Genomic DNA, 21,955 nt, shown 5'->3' with positions numbered 1-21,955 from the left:
AGACCAAGCAGTCAGGTGGCCTCCTGAGCCTGAGAATGCCAACTCACCACCCTGAGCCCCAGGGAGTCCACCCAGCTCCGCAGTGGGTGTCGGATTCTGACACGAAACTGCTGAACTCCTTCCCAGCAAGTGTGGTGTTCTGCGTGAAACGTCAGCTTCGACCTTTGAAAAGACTCCCTCTTTCTGAAACTTAAAACTTGACCAGTACCTTTGCAGGAGAAAGCACCCCGAGAGTGGTGATAGGTTGGACATAGAAGCGGCGTGACATATAAAATCTAGACAAAATTCCATTTGGGCTGTATTTTTTTTTAATTACTTGACCCGCTTAAGTGTGTGTGTGAAATGCACAGATTTGTTTTCTGAGACATGCTTTTTGTTTCTATATTAATTTTACTTTTCCCTACCGTGAACAATCCTCCTGTCTCCCCCCATTTCCTCCGGCACCCACTTCCTTCCCAATGACGCTCGGCTAGGAGAGGGTGGCGAAATGCGCCCCGGAGCGCGTAGCGATCTCACCGCTGCGTAGCGGCTCTCAGGCGGAGGACCTGGGGGCCCCTGGGCGGCTCTCCCGGTCCCCTCTGCCCTCCGCGCTACCCATGCCCGCGCCCGGACCTCCCGGTCGGTTTCTTTGTTAAGAACGCCTGCGCAGAGAGGCATCTTCGGCCCTTCAGGGGCGCACGGGTTCCACTCCTGACTTCTCAGTCCCCTAAGGGCTTGTAAGCACAGAGGCTCGAGTCGAGAGGCTAAATTACGCCCCAGGGGGCTTCTTAAGTAAAATCCTAAATTTCATTTAGGTTCTTCGTAAGCCTTTCGATGGCGAAGCCACTAAGCCCAGGCTCGCCCGCCCCCAGCGCTTCCCTCCCCACGCCGGCTTCTTGCAGACTAGGTTACGGGGGAACCCTGTCCCTCTCAGATGGTCCGCCCCTGGGTCTGGAGTACGCCACTGTCCTTACCCTCTCGGGTCGCCACCGCCCCCATCACCTCCCCCAGCTCCCGGTCCTTCCGTTTCCTTGCATAGCCTCCCCCACCCCCCACTTGAAATCTCCCTCCCCTCGGGCTGGAAGCAAAGTCGGTAATAAGAAACCAGTTCAGTGTCAGTCGGATAGAGGGGGGAGATAACCCCAGAGATACACGGCAATGGAGAGAGAACTCGTTTTGTGTAAAGAGGGCCTCGAGTCACCAGGGAATTCCTGGATTGTCTCGGGCTGTCGTGTGTGATGTCCATCACGCCGTGCGAACACCATCTGCTCGGTATTATGCTCTCAGTTGCCAGGCTACCTGCTGTACGCAGTAACACTTGACTGCCTGGCTCCACGCTCGCAGCGTTAGCCCAGACGCGCCGGGCGGGGGGACCGGTGGGGGAGAAAGGCGAGTCATGATTAAGCCATCTGCAGGCTGGGGGCGGGGGGACACGCCGCGCGGGCGGAGCGGGCGGGCTGGCAGGCAGCGAGGACCGGGCTGACACCACCATCTGCTGGGGCAGAGGCAGAACAGCAGCTGTTCCTTGTTCCCCTCCCCGCCCCACCTGAACACCTGAAAAAAGGCTGAAGCCCTGAGCACCCTCCAGCCAGTTCTCCACTGAGCACCCCCCACCCCAGTCTCCATCACCACCCGCAGCCTCCCTTCCAAGGAGCCGGCAGTCTTTCGTTCACTGCCAGCAACCACAGCCCTTCTCACCCGAACAGTATGCATTTCTTGAAAACACATCAGAGACATAAAGCTTCCCTGTGCATAGATTTATAAATAAACAGCTGGCTGCTCTTAAGAGATATTTTTACCACAGCTGTTTTTTGAAGTAGAAAACGGCCTCTTAGGGGGGGGTAGGTAGGGTGTTTTTTATAACTTCTATCTTTCTCTCCAGCCCATAGAAAATTGCTAAGATTTTTTTTCCTGGAGGAGAAGATACGTAAAATAGATTCATTGGTTTTGATGCCCCCCCTTCCTGTATTTTACTGAAGAGTGAGAGCTTTGGGAAATAATGAAGATCTATGTAGTCAATTGGATTTCTGAGAGGAAGAGATGGAATTAAGATTCTGGGTGGAAGGCAAGGGAGGTCGTTGGGCAGGGGATGGAGTGGAGAACAAGCTAGTAATTAAAACTAAAAATACTGCTTCATTTGGCTTCAAGGCATTACATTTCTGGTGACGAAAGCTCAGCCTGGTTTTCTCTAATTGCACACACAGTGTGTGTCCTCCTTAGAAACAAGAGCTGTGGCTTGAAATCCTGAAATTCGACAGACTATTGCTCATTAAGAACTCTTAGGCTGGAGGTTAAAAGCCACCATGTCATGTGAAACAGCTAATGGCCTCAGCCAGCTCAATTTGTAAGGTGAGTCACTTGGCACAGCTTCACACTTGGCTTACACACCTAAGGCTGGGGCCCTAGCGTCACTTACCCACTGTTGAATGCAGCAGAACTGGTTGGGAGAGGTGTATCCACCTAGGCTCACAGATGTTTCCAATGAAAGGGAGTCCTTTAAAAATGCACACAGCCCTCCTGCCTCTCGGGGTTCCATTCAAGTCGCTGCAGGGAAATCGGTCTTCAGGTCTTCAGTGAGAAACCTGAAGGCAGAATCTTTGAGAGGGAATCATTTGGGGAAATACATATCCTGGGAGGTAATAACCAAACTTTCCCTTTGGGAAGGGTTTTTCCCACTGTGCTTTTGAAGTACAGCACCACCCCCAGCCCCATCTGAAAGTACAGCATTCCAATGAAATCTTTCCTAAGCCGAAATGGCCTGCAGTGAGTAAGCAAACACCTTAGGACACCTCTTGCCAAGAGTGTGCAGAATAAATAGAGATAAAACACAGATGCTCACAGAGTTCAAAGCTGTGGCGACTTGATGCTGAGATGCTGAGTGTAGTTCCTGGGGGAGGAGCTTGGTGGCACCACTCTCACAGATGGGGGTGCCTGCTGTCTCTATAATGACTCTCCGCAAAACGAACTCTGATGATATTTTAGATTTTCACCTTTTTCTATAAACTCTAAAATCCTCTTCAGATGTCTCCTGGTTAGCAAAACCAGATACTAGTGTAGGTCTTCTGTAAAAGCTAAGTGGCATAAAGTGAACTTTTGAAAAGTGGGTGATACCTATATTTATTTTTGGTCCAGGAAGACAGGGACTAGAAGTGCTGAGATGAATCTAGGTCCCCACCTCATTCGCCTCTCCCTTTCTTTCTGGGTGGAGAGAAGCCTGGGAAAGCAACTCATCACTACTTACCACTTCTGGGCAAGCTCACCAGGTACTTGTGGGCTGATCTTATAGGACAAGAATATCTCAAAGTGCACAAAGACAATGGGGCCAGCCCACACCAGACCTCTCATAAAATCAAGCTGAAGAAAACTTGATCTCCCCCTGGGTCTCATTTTCTTTTCCCACTGTTTCCTCCTTATCAAAACTGGAGATTTCAAATATGCTTAAATACTCAGAAGAAAAAAAAACCTGTATATCTGTATTTTCGCTGATTGCTTAACTGTCTGTTGTGTGAATTCCTTTGTTAAAGTGTTAAGTCAGTTGGCCATTTGTCTCCAAAGGTGGCAAGAAACAGCTTTATCCCACTGGAAGAAAGGGTTTGGGAAACAGGCAGCAAGTTTAGGGGGAAAAGAAAAGAGTAAAATATCTCGATCTCTGCAGGGATTAGTCTTAAAGTAAACTTTTGGGGAGCTTAAAGTTTCAGGCATTTTGAATATGCCGTATTTTTATTAACATAAATATTTCATAACTCTCTACCTTTTCATTATCTATATACAGAGAAAATACACAAGGACAATAAGTTTTAACTTCAGCAATATCACACTTATGTTTGAAAACTAGAACACAGTGTATTTGTGGGACAGATACTGTATATTTAGTTTACAAGCAATTCTTAGGTGCAGTATTGGCACCATGGACCCATCGTCCAGGAAAAACCTGTACTTATGAAAAGAATACTGAATTTAGTCTCAGAATCAATGTTTCAGTTCTGTGAGTGCTGATTCTTCCCTTTACTAACTGTGTGGCCTGGGCCACCACACTAACCAGAGCTTTTAAAAAAAAATTTTTTTTTTAATTTTATAGAAGTATAATTGATTTACATTGTTGTATTTCATTTCTGCTGTATAGCAAAGTGACTCATATATATATATATATTCACACACACATTCTTTTCATATTCTTTTCCATTCTTTTCCATAGTTCCCTGTGCTATACAGTAGGACTTTATGTATATATATGCTTATCCATCCTATATATAATAGATTGCATCTGCTAATCCCAAACTCCCAGTCTCTGCCTCCTCAACCAGTCTCCCCTTGGCAACCACAAGTCTGCTCTCTGTATCTGTAAATCTGTTTTTGTTTCATAAATATATTTATTTATGCCACAGTTTAGATCCCACATATAAGTGATGTGATGTTATTTGTCTCTCTCTGCCTGACTGACTTAGTATGATAATCTCTTGGTCCATCCATGTTGCTGCAGGGGCAATATTTCAGTCCTTTTTGTCACTGAAGGAAATGGCAGCCCACTCCAGTGTTCTTGTCTGGAGAATCCCAGGGGTGGGGGAGCCTGGTGGGCTGCCGTCTCTGGGGTCACACAGAGTCGGACGTGACTGAAGTGACTTAGCAGCAGCAGCAGCATTCTATCATATATATGTGCCGCATCTTTATCCATTCATCTGTAGATTTAGGTTGTTTAGATTTGGGTTGCTTCCACGTCCGGGCGGTTGTGAATAGTGCTGCTATGATCACAGGGTTGCATGTATCTTTTCGAATTACAGTTTTATCTGGGTATATGTCCAGGAGTGGGATTGCTTGATCATCAGTTCAGTTCAGTCCCTCAGTCCTGTCCGACTCTTTTCGACCCCATGAATCACAGCACGCCAGGCCTCCCTGTCCATCACCAACTCCCCGGAGTTCACTCAGACTCACATCCATCGAGTCAGTGATGCCATCCAGCCATCTCATCCTCTGTCGTCCCCTTCTCCTCCTGCCCCCAATCCCTCCCAGCATCCGAGTCTTTTCCAATGAGTCAACTCTTCGCATGAGGTGGCCAAAGTACTGGAGTTTCAGCTTTAGCATCATTTCTTCCAAAGAAATCCCAGGGCTGATCTCCTTCAGAATGGACTGGTTGGATCTCCTTGCAGTCCAAGGGACTCTCAGGAGTCTTCTCCAACACCACACTTCAAAAGCATCAATTCTTCGGCACTCAGCCTTCTTCACAGTCCCACTCTCACATCCATACATGACCACAGGAAAAACCATAGCCTTGACTAGACGGACCTTAGTTGGCAAAGTAATGTCTCTGCTTTTGAATATACTATCTAGGTTGGTCATAACTTTCCTTCCAAGGAGTAAGCATCTTTGAATTTCATGGCTGTAGTCACCATCTTTAGTGATTTTGGAGCCCAGAAAAATAAAGTCTGACACTGTTTCCACTGTTTCCCCATCTATTTCCCATGAAGTGATGGGACCGGATGCCATGGTCTTTGTTTTCTGAATGTTGAGCTTTAAGCCAACTTTTTCACTCTCCACTTTCACTTTCATCAAGAGGCTTTTGAGTTCCTCTTCACTTTCTGCCATAAGGGTGGTGTCATCTGCATATCTGAGGTTATTGATATTTCTCCCGGCAATCTTGATTCCAGCTTGTGCTTCTTCCAGTCCAGCATTTCTCATGATGTACTCTGCATAGAAGTTAAATAAACAAGGTGACAATATACAGCCTTGACGAACTCCTTTTCCTATTTGATCATATGGCAACTCTATTGTTAGTTTAGCATTACTAACTCAACCTTCTTGAGCTGTTGTTACCTGGGTGAGAGGAGGAGTAGGTTTTTGTTTGGTTTTTTTTGTTGTTGCTTGTTTTGTTTTGTTTGGATACTGGGGGGAGGGAAGAAGATCCAACACAATTCTATATTTTGAGAGGAAACTCCCCTCAGGGTTGACTCTATTGACACTGAAGAGGAAGAAAAGTGAAAAGAGAACAAACATTAAAATCCAGTTTGCAGTTTTCCATTTAGGATGGCTCATAGGAGGCAGATAAAATTCATGTTGTTCACAAAGCAGACTTGTTGAATGCATTAATAAAGGAATGCATTAATAGTGATGGAAATACCATGGCAAATAGAAGTAAAATATAAAATTTGATAACTACTAAGCATCCATTTAAGGTAGTCACTTTTGTGTATACATCTTTATAACCTTAATTTCCTTCACCACGTATAACTGGGACTAATAACCAGCTTGAAAAACTGAGTATCTAGATTTTACAATGAGGAAGTCTTTCTTAAAAATCCAGTCTAACTGCCTAAAAAAGGTTTGATGTAGATTTATTCACATTTGTCTCTCCTGATCTAAGTCTCATAACTGTCCCTCACAAAATGACTGTGTATGTCCTTATACATGTATCCATTTAATTTGTATACTTCTCAGACAGCAGCTTCTGTTTGTTCAGATTAATTACTTGAAACTTGAATGAATTAAAGGGAATCTTTCTGCAGAATGGGCTTCCCTGGTGGCTCAGAGGGTAAAGCGTCTGCCTGCAATGCGAGAGACTGGGGTTCGATCCCTGGGTTGGGAAGATTCCCTGGAGAAGGAAATGGCAACCCACTCCAGTATTGTTGCCTGGAGAATCCCTTGGATGGAGGAGCCTGATGGGCTACAGTCCATGGGGTCACAAATACTTGGACACGATTCAGCGACTTCACTTCACTTCACACTTTTCTGCAGAATGATCAGATAATACTTTGCCATTACGAGGTGTGCTTGGTAGAATGAACAGGAAAGGAAGCATCAAGAAACTACATCTTATGGCCACACGCCTACTTTTCCCATCAGCTGTCTTTTCCCCGTGGTCTACACCATTGGGTTGTTACTTCCCCTTGAGCACAGTCTCGGAGGAGTCACCTGGGCTGTGTATGAGGGGTTCCCTATCTCCTATTCCTTAAAGACTGGTCCTTAAAATTTGACATCCTTTGACTGACATAATTATTGAATCTAGAGACCCAGTTCAACCCCCAACATTTAAATTATCTCAGACACCTGAGACTCAATTCTGTTTTTACAGATGTTGCTGCTGTGGCTAAGTCACTTCAGTCGTGTCTGACTCTGTGCGACCCCATAGACGGCAGCCCACCAGACTCCCCCGTCCCTGGGATTCTCCAGGCAAGAACACTGGAGTGGGTTGCCATTTCCTTCTCCAATGCATCAAAGTGAAAAGTGAAAGTGAAGTCGCTCAGTCGTGTCCGACTCTTAGCGACCCCATGGACTGCAGCCTACCAGGCTCCTCCGTCCGTGGGATTTTCCAGGCAAGAGTACTGGAGTGGGGTGCCATTGCTTTAAAGATATTAGGAGATTCCATATCTTTGGTCAGTGTGACACATTCCTAATTCTCCCCATCAACAATTCTCACTAGCAGGATTTTTTTTTTTTTATATGTCAGAGCTTTCAAATGTCACAATTAATTAGAATTTCATCAAATAGCAGTTCTGCTGATTAATCAATTCCAGCAGCATTCTATAAATGTCTCTCCTACTAACTAAGTAGCCCATTTTGGCCAGGCAGGCAGTAAGGATGAAGAGGTGGTCAGGCTGCCTCCTATTAGACTGAAAATGAGCCCCACCTGAGGGCTTATTCCCTTCCCTTTGGAGGAACACCGATGGTTAGCTGAAAATGCAATTCTTATTCTTTAGCCAATCCTATCAGAAACAGGGGCTTCCCAGGTGGCTCAGTGGTAAAGAATCTGCCTGCAATGGAAGAGATTTAAGAAACATGGGTGCCATTCCCCAGTTGGGAAGATCCCCCTGGAGCAGGAAATGGCAACCCACTCCAGTATTCTTGCCTGGAAAAAATCCCATGGACAGAAGAGCCTGGGTGGCTACAGTCCCTGGGGTCGTAAACAGTTGACTCGACTTAGTGACTAAGCAGCAACATCAGAAACAGACTGGGCCTGGCCTCAGATTTCGCAGAGCCATTACTGGCCCCCTTTAGCCTCTCCAGCCCCACTGTGTTAAAAGATTGGAGGACTGCTGTGTTCTCTTTATGGAAATGTAATATGTGCCACTAGGGATCCCGTAGGGAGGGAATACCCCATGCCCCATCCCCTGTGCTTTCGTTCAGATGTGAAGTCACCACATTCACTTCTCTTCTCTCTTCTCTTCCCTTCTCTCCCTGTCCTCCCAGGAGCAGCACCCAGTGGGGCTTCCCCGGAGCACAGGCCCCATGCAGTCCTCTGTGCCCCCGGGCTCAGGGGGCATGGTCTCCGGACCGGGGCCCTCGGGGCCAGGCTTCCTGGGCAGCCAGCCCCAGACAGTCCTCATGAAGCAGATGCTCATTGACCAGCGGGCCCAGCTGATGGAGCAGCAGAAACAACAGTTCCTGCGGGAGCAGAGGCAGCAGCAGCAGCAGCAACAGCAACAGCAGCAGCAGATTCTCACAGAGCAGGTAACTCACGCCTATGGTGGGCTTCGTGCGATTCGCAAACAGTTCTTCAGGGCCTGGTGTCTGTGAACGAGTCTCAGGTCTCGTCCTCCACCAAGAAAGTCACTGGCCAGCACTTCCCGAGACTACAGAAGAGCCTGCAGAATGTAGACCTTTCCATTAGTTAGGTTTTTTTCTTAGAATGAATTGGTTTGTTCTGAAAAGACAGGCTTCAGCCATGCATTTGAAGACCCCCTTGCCAGAGACCTGTCTTCAAGTCTGGCTTTTTGCTTCTTGCTTCTGGTACCGGGGTCTGTGGAATCAGCATGGGGGTGGCGAGGGTAGAAGGGAGCTGGCTTATATTCTTCGTAAATTCTGATATTCCCAGCGGGAAGAAAAAAGAAATTAATTCAGAGAACTTTGTTTCTTGGAGGAAAGAGTCAGAAGGGGGGATTGAGAAGAATTCTCACAGCGTTGGTCATGAACAATGGAACGGGAACAATTGCAGAATAATAGGGCCCACAGAACTACTTGGAAACCTGAACTCCGGGTCACAGAAAGGGTGCAAACTTGAGAAAAATTCCCAGCAGCTTTGAAAACAGCTCAGGAAATCTTTGAGTTAAAGGCCTAACACAGAGAAAGCTTTACCTGAGGCGTCTTTGACCACCGTTGACACATAATTCCTCCAGCTTTGAAAGGAAGCCTTGCCGTGGGCTGCTCCTCTGAGTTTCAGTGTGTTTTGTTTTTCAAGAGGCCCTTGCCTTATTTCGTGTTATCCTGAGAGAGGCTGAAGGTCTTCCATCTAGGCCGTCCCTAGATGGCTCCAGTGGGGGGTCTGACCCATGCATCTTGTCCTTCTGTTATAGGAGCCGTGAGGTTATCGTCTACGGCTCAAGGTCCAATTACCCTTCTAGAATGTTCCTAATAGGATCAGAATTTTGGACATTTATCAAGCATCTCCACCACACCATATCTATACAAGATGCTGTGTAGGACCAGAGGCACGTTGAGGTCCTTAGTGACCAAGAGCACATTCAAAGTAACCAGTCATCCCCCCAAACAGAAAAATTGTCCTGTTGAGCACAGTTCACTTAGCTTCCCTTTTTCACTTTTGTTCTTGAACAGCTGTGTAATTATCTCCCTTTTTACCAAGGTCAGTCAGCCACCTGGCAGCTCTTGTACAAACAAACCTCTGTCCCTCTCACCCTGCGGAAGGTGTGTGACAAGGAACCACACTCATGTCTCTCAGACAGTGATAAATGGGGCTACCGAGGGGAACGAGGGCAAGCTGGGCTTTGCAAATCCTCCCCTCAGCCAAGCCTAGGCAATTTCAGATGTGCCTGATCCTTTAAGTGACTGTCTGTGATGGGTGTGCTGTGACTATGGCACAAAGGGGAGTCGGGGTAACCAGGCCAAACTTGGCTGTGCCAGGCCAGGGGTGTCGCTGCTCCGTGAGACCAGCCAAGCCCAGGAATGAGGAAGGAGGTGGAAGGAAGAAGAGCCACCGAGGATGGTGCACACAGACCACTGGGCGAGAGAGTGCGGGACCCTTCAGAACCCAGGACACAAAAGACAGACACACGGCTCCTCAGAAAAGCTGGGAAATGAGAAATTGCAAGAAAAAGAGAGAGAGAGTGTGTGTGTAATTCCTTAATGACTGTGTGTACCAAGAGCTGAAGAGGGACCAAAGGAACAATTTACGCCGGGCCACATCTTTTGCTTGTGGTATGATTCTGGCAAAACAAACCACTTCACTCTCTCATCTGCCAAATAGATTTCCCTATTTCCCAGCCTTCTTCCCGATGTTCTCATGAGTCATGTGTATAAAATCCTTAGGAAACAGCACGAGGTGGGGCTCTGTCACATGACTCTGGTGTCACGGAATGTGACGTAAGAGCTGCAGCCACAGGAGCCAGCCGTCCTGTGGGACTGGCCAGAACTGAGGCAGAGTGATGGAGCATGCCACCTGCGCCTGGGGACAGTGCTTATTGAGGCACCTTCCTGGGGGTCTACACTCTCGAGGATGGATGAGGCCATATCAACGCCAAGCTGATTTTCTTGGTCCCTACAGCAGCAGAGAAAGTATCCTGCTGCTGCTGCTGCTAAGTCACTTCAGTCGTGTCCGACTCTGTGCGACCCCATAGACGGCAGCCCACCAGGCTTCCCCGTTCCTGGGATTCTCCAGGCAGGAACACTGGAGTGGGTTGCCATTTCCTTCTCCAATGCAGGAAAGTGAAAAGTGAAAGTGAAGTCGCTCAGTCGTGTCCGACTCTTAGTGACCCCATGGACTGCAGCCTACCAGGCTCCTCCGTCCATGGGATTTTCCAGGCAGGAGTACTGGAGTAGGGTGCCATCGCCTTCTCTGAGAAAGTATCCTAACATTTTCAACCTTGCCAGCAGCATACTGGGAACACATGGGTTTCCCCGAAAGGACATGGGAGGGAACACAGAAAGATTGGGGATCTTGCATATCTTTGGGAACATTCAGATGGTTCTCAGTGGACTTAGAAATCAGAACACAGCAAGTAGAAACCAGGCGTGAATTAACATTTAATGCATTTTTCTCAGAGCACAGAGCGTGTCAGCTGCCATCCGTTCACTAAGGTTCAGTGGAACCTGGAATTGTAGATCTGAAAGAAATGTTAATCATTAAGTCTCTTTATTTTACACATGAGGAAAAGTGAGGCAGGGGAAGCTTACATGATTTTTTTTTAGAAATCGCAGAGCTAGAGAGAGCCAGAGACTGGACTGGCACCTTGGGTCCCCTGATTCCTGACCCACAATCCACCACCCCAGGCTACTTCAGGGCTTATACCCATTTGTAGAGGGGACACTAAAATTCTTACATAATATGGGAAGTTTGGCTTCAGAGAAGCTTTTAAATGCTCAGCTTACTTTCAATAATGTTCTTAGATTGCTGCCTAAAAGATTAGCATGGTTTCTTGTCTATGCTGTGTCTACACAATTAATTCATTTCAACAGCACAACACCACGGTAGGCACTACAGGACAGGGTGAACAGAGGCCGTTCTTTTCTTCAGTTGCCCGAGTGCTGGCTGGCCTTGTCAACAAAAAGAAAAAAAGAAAAGAAAGAAAAAGAAAATTATAGAGCTGCCCAGGAACAAAAAGCAAGAGAAAAAAAATAGAAATAAACACATGTGTTAAGAAGTGGTCAACGTGTGTTATTTTTATAATGAACACTCTAAAGAGCAGAGCCCTGGCTGTTTGTTTTTCTAGCCCTTGCAGATGAAAGGTGCTTAATGAATATTCCACGGCTGCAGAGGAGGTTAAATGACACCCCGAAGGTCACCCAGCTACTTGACATTAGACCCAGAACGAAAACCCCTTTCTTTGCTCTTTCCACCTCATTCTTATTTTCTCTCCCTTTTCACATTCAGCATGATAATGATACACAGTAGCCTCCCCAGTATATTGGTAACAGCACTGGCAGTACAGAAGCCCCCTGACTGCAAGAAGAAAAACTAAAACAGGCCTCGTGGTTCCTGGTGTATGCGGAATCCCACACGGTTCCCTCAAGGCATTAGATGCTGTATTTTTGACTCATGGAGATGTATTTTGCAGGCAGTGTGACACCCTGGGACTAAAATGAGGCTTTTTTTAAAATAGTCCCTGAGAATCCCATCTTCCTATACCCGAAGCATCTATTTTAGGTCATTAAAAATTAGTTGCTTGTCTGTTTGAGCTCAGTCCCCACGATGCTGAGAAAGTCATGCAGCTGATACTGAAAAAGCAAAGTCAGAACTGCCTCCCTGGGCTCCCTTGGTGGCTCAGTGGTAAAGAATCTGCCTGCCGATGCAGGAGACATGGGTTTGATCATGGAGCAACTAAGCCCGTGCGTTGCAACTATTGAACCTGTGCCCTAGAGCCCAGGAACCGCAACTACTGTGCCCAGGTGCTGCAGCTACTGAAGCCCTCTTGCCCAAGAGCCTGTGCTCTGCAACAAGAGAAACCGCTGCCATGAGGAGCCCGCTCACCAAAACTAGAGAGAAGCCAGTGCAGCAACAACAACCAAGCACCACCAAAAATAAGTAAAATTATTTTTTAAAAAAACTGCCTGGGTGACTACACATCCCTTTTAAGCCAGCAAGACCACACAGCAGACATGCCACAGAGGTTCACCAAGGATGTGGGTGGTAGAAGTGGCTCTGATGGCCAAAAACCGGAAACACCCTAAATAACCATCCCTTGCAGCACAGATAAAGACACGGAGGTATGTTCTTTGGGGGGAATACTACTCAGCAGTGAGGATGAACAGTCCACACTGCAGGCATCGACCTGGATGAAGCTCAAAAATGCAACAAGTGCAAGAAGACAGACACAAAAGCCAGACTCAAATACGATGCCTAAAACCTACGTCTATGAAGTACAGAAGCTGACATAACTAATATGTAGTTGGGTTGGGGGTGCTCCCCAGGGGTCAGGGAAAGGGTAGTGATGGGGAAGGGACAGGAGGGGCTCCTGGCAACATTCTGCATCTTGATCGAGAGGCTGGTTCCCAAAAGTGTGTCCATTTGGGAGTATCCCTCACACTGTACAGGTGCTGCACGCCTGGGTGCTTACCTATATGTGCGCTATTCTTCAATACAAAGTTTAGTTTGTAAAACCCGCCTTCCTCAGAACAGCTGGGATATTTAATTGCACGTTCTCTCCCATCTCACCTCCTGGCCCTCCTTGTCCTCTGTCGTTTCAGCAGCTGCAGCAGCCACACTTGCCCCGGCAGCACCTGCAGCAGCAGCAGCGGAATCCATACCCAGTGCAGCAGGTCGCCCAGTTTCAAGGTGAGGCGGGTGCACACCTCCGCCATTGTATTCCTTCCAGGGGGGACGTTAAAGTGAATGTCACCCGGTGACAGTGCCTTGGGTGCTGTGTTTGGTGTCCAAGTAATAGGGAAAATATTTAAGACCTGATGATACCAACCAGTCAGAATACCATGCATTAACCTTTCAGCCACTGGGCCCCAGAGAGGTCCTGGTGGGCCCAGGGTGGGGTCATGGTGACTTTGGGGGTGGGACCGGAGCAGCTATTCTTTACCAAAAGTACAGAAGTATTTCAATATTTTAACAACCAGGGCTTCCCTGGTGGCTCAGATGGTAAAGAATCTGCCTACAATGCAAGAGACCCAGGTTCAATTCCTGGATTGGGAAGATCCCTTGGAGTATGAAATGGCAGCCCACTCCAGGGAGAATCCCATGGACAGAGGAGCCTGGTGGGCTACAGACCATGGGGTCGCAAAGTGTTGGACACAACTGAGAGACAAACATTCCCACTTTCCAAAGACATATAGGTTCCTGTTGACCCAATATCAGCCTTGTTGGTATCTAGATCACATCTCAGTGACGACAGTGGGGAAAATCCTGTGTCACATTTTTATTACTAATCCTAGCAGATCTGCTGACCAAAGCCTTAACTTTCAGCAACTGCAGTGGAAGAATCTAGCTTTTAGCAACCACTAATCTCTGCTGAACATAGAAGACAAATAGGGACTTGAGCTTGATTGGACTGTCTTGATCCTGTTGCCCTTTGCACAAATCCTGAATCATGGCCCCAGGAGGAATGGCTGCACTGTCCAGGGTTGCCATTCCTCTGTAGATGGTTGTTGTTCAGTCGCTCAGTCATGCCTGACTCTTTGTGACCCCATGGACTGCAGCACGCCAGGCTTCCCCATCCTTCACTCTCTACTGAAGTTTGATCAAACTCATATCCATAGAGTCAGTGACAATATGTAATCTTCTCATCCTCTATTACCTCCTTCTCCTCCTGCCTTCAATCTTTCCCAGCATCAGAATCTTTTCTAATGAGTTGTTAGTTCTTCGAAACAGGTGGCCAAAGTATCGGAGCTTCAGCTTCAGCATGAGTCTTTCCAATGAATATCTAGGGTTGATTTCCTTTAGAATGGACTAATTTGATCTCCTTGCAGTCCAAGGGACTCTTAAGCATCTTCTCCAGCACCACAGATTGATCCCCTCAAATATCAATCCCTTCAATCTCCAATAGAGGGAACCCCTATGGGTCTTATATGATGGTGGAAGATGAGTCTGAGGACCCTCCCCAGTCTCATCCACAGGAGTTTTTGGGGGGCCACAGGAGTCATGAAGCAGCAGAAATCCTAGTTCCTGTCCTCCATCCTCTTGGAGGACCTAGATCAATGCATCCTCACTTCTCAAATGTTACCTCTCACTTTGACAATCTGCCAGAATCCAGGAAGTCCCTTGCACAGAAGTATGCATATATAATAAATAAATATAAACTTTATGGATCATTTCACAAGAGTTACCCTTTTCCATAGACTGCGGGTGAAAAATTTATGATCTGGGGTAGCATTTTTCATTCTTCGGGTTGCAACACCCAAGTAGTTTGTGTCCAGCTCATTGTGACCCCGTGGACTGTAGCCCACCCAGGCTTCTCTGTCCATGGGGATTCTCCAGGCAAGAATCCTGGAGTGGGTTGTCATGTGCTCCTCTAGGGAATCTTCCCAAGCCAGGGACCAAACCCAGGTCTCCCACACTGCAGGTGGATTCTTTACTGTCTGAGCCAACAGGAAAGCCCATCGAAGATAATTTAGTGGGCCACAACCAGCATTTTTAAAATGAAATAATAGGAAAAAAATGATCGGAGTGTATCATAATTAGGGCAGCTTTTGTTTCTGTCCTGAGCCCACGTGTGTGTGTACTGTGAGTTGTGGTTCAGAGTCTGAAAGTGGTTGGTGTTCATGGCCAGATCTTCCTGAGGATAGCCTATGGACCCCTGGAGCTTGAGCAGCTACCACCCTTAAATCTGTGGGACAGTTATATCACTTCAGATCCTTTGGGGCCCACACAGGGAAGGACAAAGGGAATTGGGCTGTCCGTGGAAGTGCTGTGTAGTAAATTTGTGCCAGTATTCTTTGAGGAATTCTCTTTCTCACTTGGCCATAGGTGTAGAAGAGTGGGAAATAGTTACTGTTACAGGCGTGGTTTTTGTTGGAGACACCGAGCCCTCCTTTTTTTTTTTTTTTAATTTTATTTTATTTTTAAACTTTACAATATTGTATTAGTTTTGCCAAACATCAAAATGAATCCGCCACAGGTATATCTGTGCTCCCCATCCTGAACCCTCCTCCCTCCTCCCTCCCCATACCCTCCCTCTGGGTTCTCAGACTTGAGCCTGCATCGGGTCACCAGCTGAACTGGTTCAAAAAATAGACAGCCCGCTCTCATTCCCACAGTCTCTGATTCAGGAGATCTGGAGCTGGATCTGTATTTGCATCTGTATTTACATCTGTAACAAGGTCCCCAGAGATGCTGCTGCTGCTGCTGCTGACCCAGGGGCCACACTTTGGGAACTGGTGCTTTATATTATGAACTAATTTAAACCATTAAATCTGATAAACCCGGCACCATGCCCTTTGAGTTTTCTAGATTCATAACTCATTATTTTTTAGACTAAAAAGACCCACCAAAATTTAATAACTCTTCTCTGAGTTATTCTAGATGGTTTGGCTCCTATTTAAAAGTTCTCCTCTGAACTTTTCTAAAGCCCCAAATTACAGGCAGTCAACCTAAAAATTCTATACACTTAAGCTGTACAACCAGTTATATTTGAGGGTTCCTGAGCTGATTGATACAATTTTTTTTTAACTCTCTTCAGTATTTTCACATATTTGACTAACATCCTAGATATCATAATGTTATGTACCTGAGAAAATAGCAAATTGATAGATAAGAAAGTTTGTCCCTGGACAGAGGTTCTGTTTGGATTAACTTGTCTGAGAGTTACAGGTCCGCCCGCCACTTTACTTTTCAAAGGTTTTAAAGATGATCTTTCGCTTATTGAGTTCTGTGCCTCTGGACAGTGTTACATGCCTATGGGGAAGTGCTTATTTTTCGTAACTAGAGACTTCCTATGAGTGAAAACAGAACATAGATCCTTTTAGGGGAAAAATTGCATGTTACTGTCTCTTTTTGAATATGGAAATTTTTCTTTGACATTGTGATGTTAACCGATAGACAAGAAAATTAATTTGACTATAATGTCTCACGGTAACACCTATTTTAGACAAAAATTTGAAGAAAGCCTGTTGTTTAACACATGCAGTAATCTGACTCACAAAATTATTGCAGACAAAACCTAATCCTTCAACATATTAATTCTAAAGAGACAACAAAAATATTCAGAATATGAAAGTCCTTTCATCCATTTCCAGCAGCCTGTTTATGTAATTTGGGTCTGTTCAATCAATCTGAGTCAGCAATATTTTTCCCTTAAATTTTTTATAAGCAACCCAAACACCCATTTCACCCCAGTTTATCAGGCTGGCTGTGCAGTCAATGCAAATTTAGTCATTAAGGTCACAAAACTTCATAACAAGATCGCCAGCTGCAAGATATACTACCGACCAGTGTTTAATTAGGAACTTTTTAATATCTTTATTATATCTAAATCCACTTAGCTATCATTAAGCTCAAAACAAAAGATTGAAATGCTTCTAGGGATCTCCCCCGGATCTTTCTGGTTTCCTCACGGTAACCGTTTCATTTTTCAATGCAGCCTGATACTGACCTCAAGCCACAAAAACTTAAGTCATAACCAAAATTCCCATAATTTTATTTCTTGAAAGAAAGTATAGAGACATGGTTGCTGCCCAGAAATCAATAACCCTATCAGAAAGACAAAAACACACTTCTCTTATCTGCCAAGGTGCCAGGATTAACAAGGTTATGTACTATTCTCATCTGATTTCTCATCCCACTCCCAGGAATGATCAAATTTGCTTATAATATTGATTGGCTCCCATGCTGCACCTATTTTAAATGTCCAGGAAAAAACTATTTTTCTTTTTTTCATAAACTTCATCAGCAGCAGAGAGACAGAAAAATCCATTTTTGTGCACCTCCTAGCCCTTGACTGTTGACTGGGATTCTAGGGGTGACATTTTTACTCTCTTGGCTGGTTTAGAAATTTCCTGGAAACATGTAAAGAAGTACTCACTCAAACGTCAAATAGAGTTGAATGACTGGGCGTTGGTACTCTGGTCAGCTTATAAGTAGCATCATTGAAACTGCCTTAGTGGTCATTGCTGATTTGAAGGTGTGGCCTTTGCATCAGTGCATCAAGTTCATTGCCAGGTAGCAAGTAGGAGGATGTCTTCTTTCTCTAATTCAGGAAGCTGGCAGGTTGGCACTGACATGTTATGATTCAGAGAATCCGGAACATGTGGAAATCTACAGAGGGGATCCAAACAATGTCCCATCTGCCAAAATAGGTTCTTAGCAGAAGCAGAGGCCTTTAACCTCTCAAATCCAGCTCAAATCTTCAGGGAAATTAGTCTAATGGTCTTTATTGATAGTATTCTCTACTGAGCCATATTCCATGTCACAAACAGGATGTGCAAAGTGAGCCACCATTTCTTAATTTAGCTCAGGAGGTGAATTTCCTCTCACCTCCAAAAAGATGCTATCTTATTGGTTGAAGATCATATGAAGAAGTGGTGGTTTGGTCGCTAAGTCGACCAAAGAGTTGAAAGACTCTTTCAACCTCACGTACTGTAGCTCACCAGGCTCCTCTGTCTATGGGATTCTCCAGGCAAAAATACTGGAGTGGGTTGCCATTTCCTTCTCCAGGAGATCTTCCTGACCCAGGAATGGAACCCAGGTCTCCTACATTGCAGGCAGGTTCTCTACCGATTGAGCCATGAGGGAGGGAAAGAAACAATTGCTTCTGTAATAGGAGCAAAAATAATATCATGGTATATCAAATAGAAAAGTCAACTACTGTGTGATCCCAATTTTCATGTGTATTTTTATATATTAAGGTAAGTTAGCAGTGGTCATCTCTGGATGGTGGGAGTTTGGGTGACTTTCATTTTCATTTTTGTGCTTTCCCTATTTTCCAAATTTTTCACAATCAGTGTATGTTATAGTCAGAAAAATAATCATCTCTCTTTCTTTAAAGGATTTATTATCAGAGTAGATCCTTTCATCTATTAATCAAAGCATTTTTGTCATTCCCAAAGAAAAGTCCAGCTACGTGTCACTGTGCACCGCTTATGGAGATGAGTGAAGAGGTGTGTCCTTTTTTCTCTGCAGGGTCTCCCCAGGATATAGCAACTGTGAGGAGCCAGGCCGCCCTCCAGAGCATGCGAACTTCACGGCTGATGGCACAGAACGCAGGCATGATGGGAATGGGACCCTCCCAGAACCCAGGGACAATGGCCACAGCAGCCACCCAGTCAGAGATGGGACTGGCCCCTTACAGCAACACACCTACCAGCCAACCGGGAATGTACAACATGAGCACAGGAATGACCCAAGTGTTGCAGCACCCAAACCAAAGCGGTATGAGTATCACACACAACCAAGCCCAGGGGCCGAGGCAGCCCACCTCGGGGCAAGGGGTTGGGATGGTGAGTGGGTTTGGTCAGAGCATGCTGGTGAACTCGCCCATGACCCAGCAGCGCCAGCAGATGAAGGTAGGCCAGTCCTTGCCCAGGCCCCAGGGCCCACCGAGGCTGCAAAGCATCATGGGAACGGTCCCGCAGGGAAGCCAGAGCTGGCAGCAGAGGGGCTTACAGGGGATGCCTGGGAGGACTAGTGGAGAGTTAGCATCATTCAACAATGGCGCCAGCTACCCGCTGCAAGCCGGCCAACCGAGGCTGACCAAGCAGCACTTCCCCCAGGGACTGAGCCAGGTGGTGGATGCGAACACTGGCGGGGTGAGAACACTCAACCCGGCCGCCATGGGTCGGCAGATGATGCCGCCGCTCCCGGGGCAGCAAGGCACCAGCCAGGCCAGGCCCATGGTCATGTCGGGCCTGAACCAGGGCGTTCCCGGCATGCCAGCCTTCAGCCAGCCCCCAGCACAGCAGCCGATGCCCAGTGCCAGCTTTGCCTCCAGCAGCCAGAGCCAAGGCTACGAGCGGAACCCCCCTCAGGACATGTCGTACAATTACAGTGGTGAGACGGCTGGGGCGTCCTTCCCCGGCCTCTCGGACGGTGCCGACCTTGTGGACTCCATCATCAAAGGTGGACCTGGGGACGAGTGGATGCAGGAGCTCGATGAATTGTTTGGAAACCCCTAGTCAGGAGCAGCCCAGGCCACCACAACTCCAGTGGTTTAAAGCTCCAACCATGAAAAAGAAACAGGATGTCACTGCATCCTTGTTTTTTTGTGTTGTTTTTTTGACCCACGTGATCTGAGCAAAGCTGCAGCCAGCTGACTGTGGAAGATCCAGGCACCAATCCACAGCCCCGCCGGGCCCTGTTTCACCTGATTTTCACACAGCAATGGAGACAGACGCCCTGCGGATCCTGCTGCAAGAGAGGGGGACACACCAGAGGTGGGCAGAGAAGATGATTCCGGAGCCCTCAGCTTGGCCCTCCCTGTGATCACCCGGCCCAACAAGAGCCACTCTGGCCAAGACAGACTGCTGCCCAACGTGAGGTGGCCGTCAGTGCTTCCTGGCCTTGGCCCAGATCTACAGCTTTGGAGACCCAGAGGGGAGAGAGCCTGGGGCTGAGAGTCCCATGGAGGCTGCTGGGTGGTGGTGCAGGCCAAGAGCACAGGTCAGATACGTGCTGAACTCTGGCTGCAGAGAGATGTCACAGGAAGACAGGAGACCCTACAGGCCTGTATCCTGCTCACGATGACCTGCAGGAATTTCAGAGCTTGGAGAAGGGTCCTGGCAGTCCTGGGCGGGCAGCCCTCTGCTGATGACCGTGGTGGCTTTTACTCCGGGGAGTTGGCCTGGCGCTTCCTGGGGGCCCGGTACGACCTGATACATCTCAGCCGGTCCCATCTACTCCAGGAGGCCAAGGATGGGGAGGCCCGGGGTGGACGCTGTGTGTCTGTCAGTGCGGCCACCTTCCCCTCAACTGGTCCCTGACCCCGTTCCTCCTCACCTCCGCCCCAGCCTGCCTGTGCTGGTCCTTGCAGACTATCCAAGAAGAAATGAAGCTTTTGTCTTTAGGGAGCCTGCGCAGAGGGAAAATAAGAGCAAGAAGAACTTAGTGCCTGAAATGCAAAGGCCACAGTGGAGTTTTTCTTTCTCTTCCTGGAACCGAGCGGGTTGTTCTGCTGCTTGGTGGTGGGTTTCCATGAGCTGCATCTGATGTTTCTGGGACACTAGGGAGGAGCAGCCTGGACATCACTGGCTCTGGTTCCCTTTGGGAAAATCCCAGGAGTGATGCTCTTAAAGCAGCCTGACCCTTCATCCCTGCTCCCCGGAAAGACAACTCTCAAGCCCTGAAAGCTGAGGAACTGAAAAACCCATTGCTCCACTTCAGCCGTTTTGCTAATGAAAAGAGGGAAGGTATGGTTCCTTTCCTTGGGCAAAGCGATACCCTCTTGAAGTTCTGTACAGTTGTTCTTTGTGTAATTCACGCAGATCTGTCCTAAGTGAAGTCTGTTGGAAGGGATCCACACTCTCTGCTGCTGGAGGGCTGGTCTCATCTGCCCTCCCCTCCCCTCCCACTGGCCTGTTTCGGAGGCCACGGGACATAGCTCTTGTCCTGAGTGAGTGAGCGTGGCATAAGCTTTTCTCCTGCCATCCCTTCCCTCCATGTCCAAAAGGCAGGCTTGCTTCTGTGCACTCACATGTCACTTGCCACACCAGAGCCCCGGCCCAGCCTGGGGAGTCACACTGGGGGCAGGTCCTGGGACTGAAGCGGGTAAAAATGAAGAGCTGGGACAGAGGATGTAGAGAGGCAGCAGGCAGGCAAGCACTGCCCGGGGCCTGCTCGCCAAGTACCAAGGTCATAGCTCTCCTTGGCAAGGTGCAGGCTGGAGACCAGAGGGGGCCACGTGGGTGAGGACCCAGGTCGGGGCTGTGGTCCCTGGGGGAAGAGGTGGTGGCAGGCTGACCATGAACTCCCTGCGTGGGGAGGGCCACCGCCAGGGGAGCTCTCGAATGGAAGCAGATGAAAACCAAAAACAAGGGAAAGTGAAGAAACGAGAAGACACAGAAATATATAATTACCTTTTTCTGAAAGGTACAGGAAATAAATATATAAGCAATGATGAGGAACTGGAGGTGGCTGATGGAGGGGGAGAGGGGGCCTCTGTTCTCTCTTAAACGCTTCCTCCAAATGCTCAATACTGGGACCAACTACATAGAGAGGTAGATTTTAATAAGGTGGCTTCGTTTTGTTTTTTGTTTTTACTACGGTGCTGATGTATATGTAATGTCTAAAAAAAAAGTTATTTGTAAATAAGTTTTTACAATACTACAGATATCACTGGGTCTACTATCTGTAAAAAAATATACATATAAATATATATATACTGTTTGTTTAAAATAGAGTATTTTTATTTCATTCCTTAACTCATCATCCCAGCAGTGGTATTGCACTTCAGACGATATCGAATTACTAATTTGTACTGTATGATCTATGGCAACTTCCTCCATTTGATTCAGATTTTTCTAGTTTTCTGGTTTTCCTTTGTACATTGAGCATTGCTTCTTTCCTTTTGAGAAATGTACAGAACTCAGAAATGTAGAAATGAAGTGATGTTGGCATACCACTTTTAAAGAAAAAATAATAATAAAAGATCGTTATCTGAACCAA

General features: G+C 47.1%; 1 protein-coding gene across 3 annotated transcripts in view; it reads left to right on the top strand.

Annotated features, from left to right (window-relative positions):
- Positions 1–21,955, top strand: part of MAML3 (mastermind like transcriptional coactivator 3) — a 459,612-nt gene extending 437,657 nt beyond the window's left edge. For 2 of the 3 annotated variants that reach the window (XM_027567394.1, XM_027567396.1), the window contains exons 3-5: positions 8,158–8,418; positions 13,105–13,192; positions 18,479–21,955. In XM_027567394.1, coding sequence (XP_027423195.1) covers positions 8,158–8,418; positions 13,105–13,192; positions 18,479–19,470 — 1,341 coding nt within the window. In that variant the 3' untranslated portion in view covers positions 19,471–21,955. The remainder of the gene's footprint in view (positions 1–8,157; positions 8,419–13,104; positions 13,193–18,478) is intronic. The other variant, XM_027567395.1, reaches the window with a different exon arrangement.

The sequence above is a fragment of the Bos indicus x Bos taurus genome, chromosome 17 (assembly GCF_003369695.1).
Source record: "Bos indicus x Bos taurus breed Angus x Brahman F1 hybrid chromosome 17, Bos_hybrid_MaternalHap_v2.0, whole genome shotgun sequence".
Classification (NCBI taxonomy): Eukaryota; Metazoa; Chordata; class Mammalia; order Artiodactyla; family Bovidae; genus Bos; species Bos indicus x Bos taurus.
This window is presented reverse-complemented; position numbering and strand designations above follow the sequence as displayed.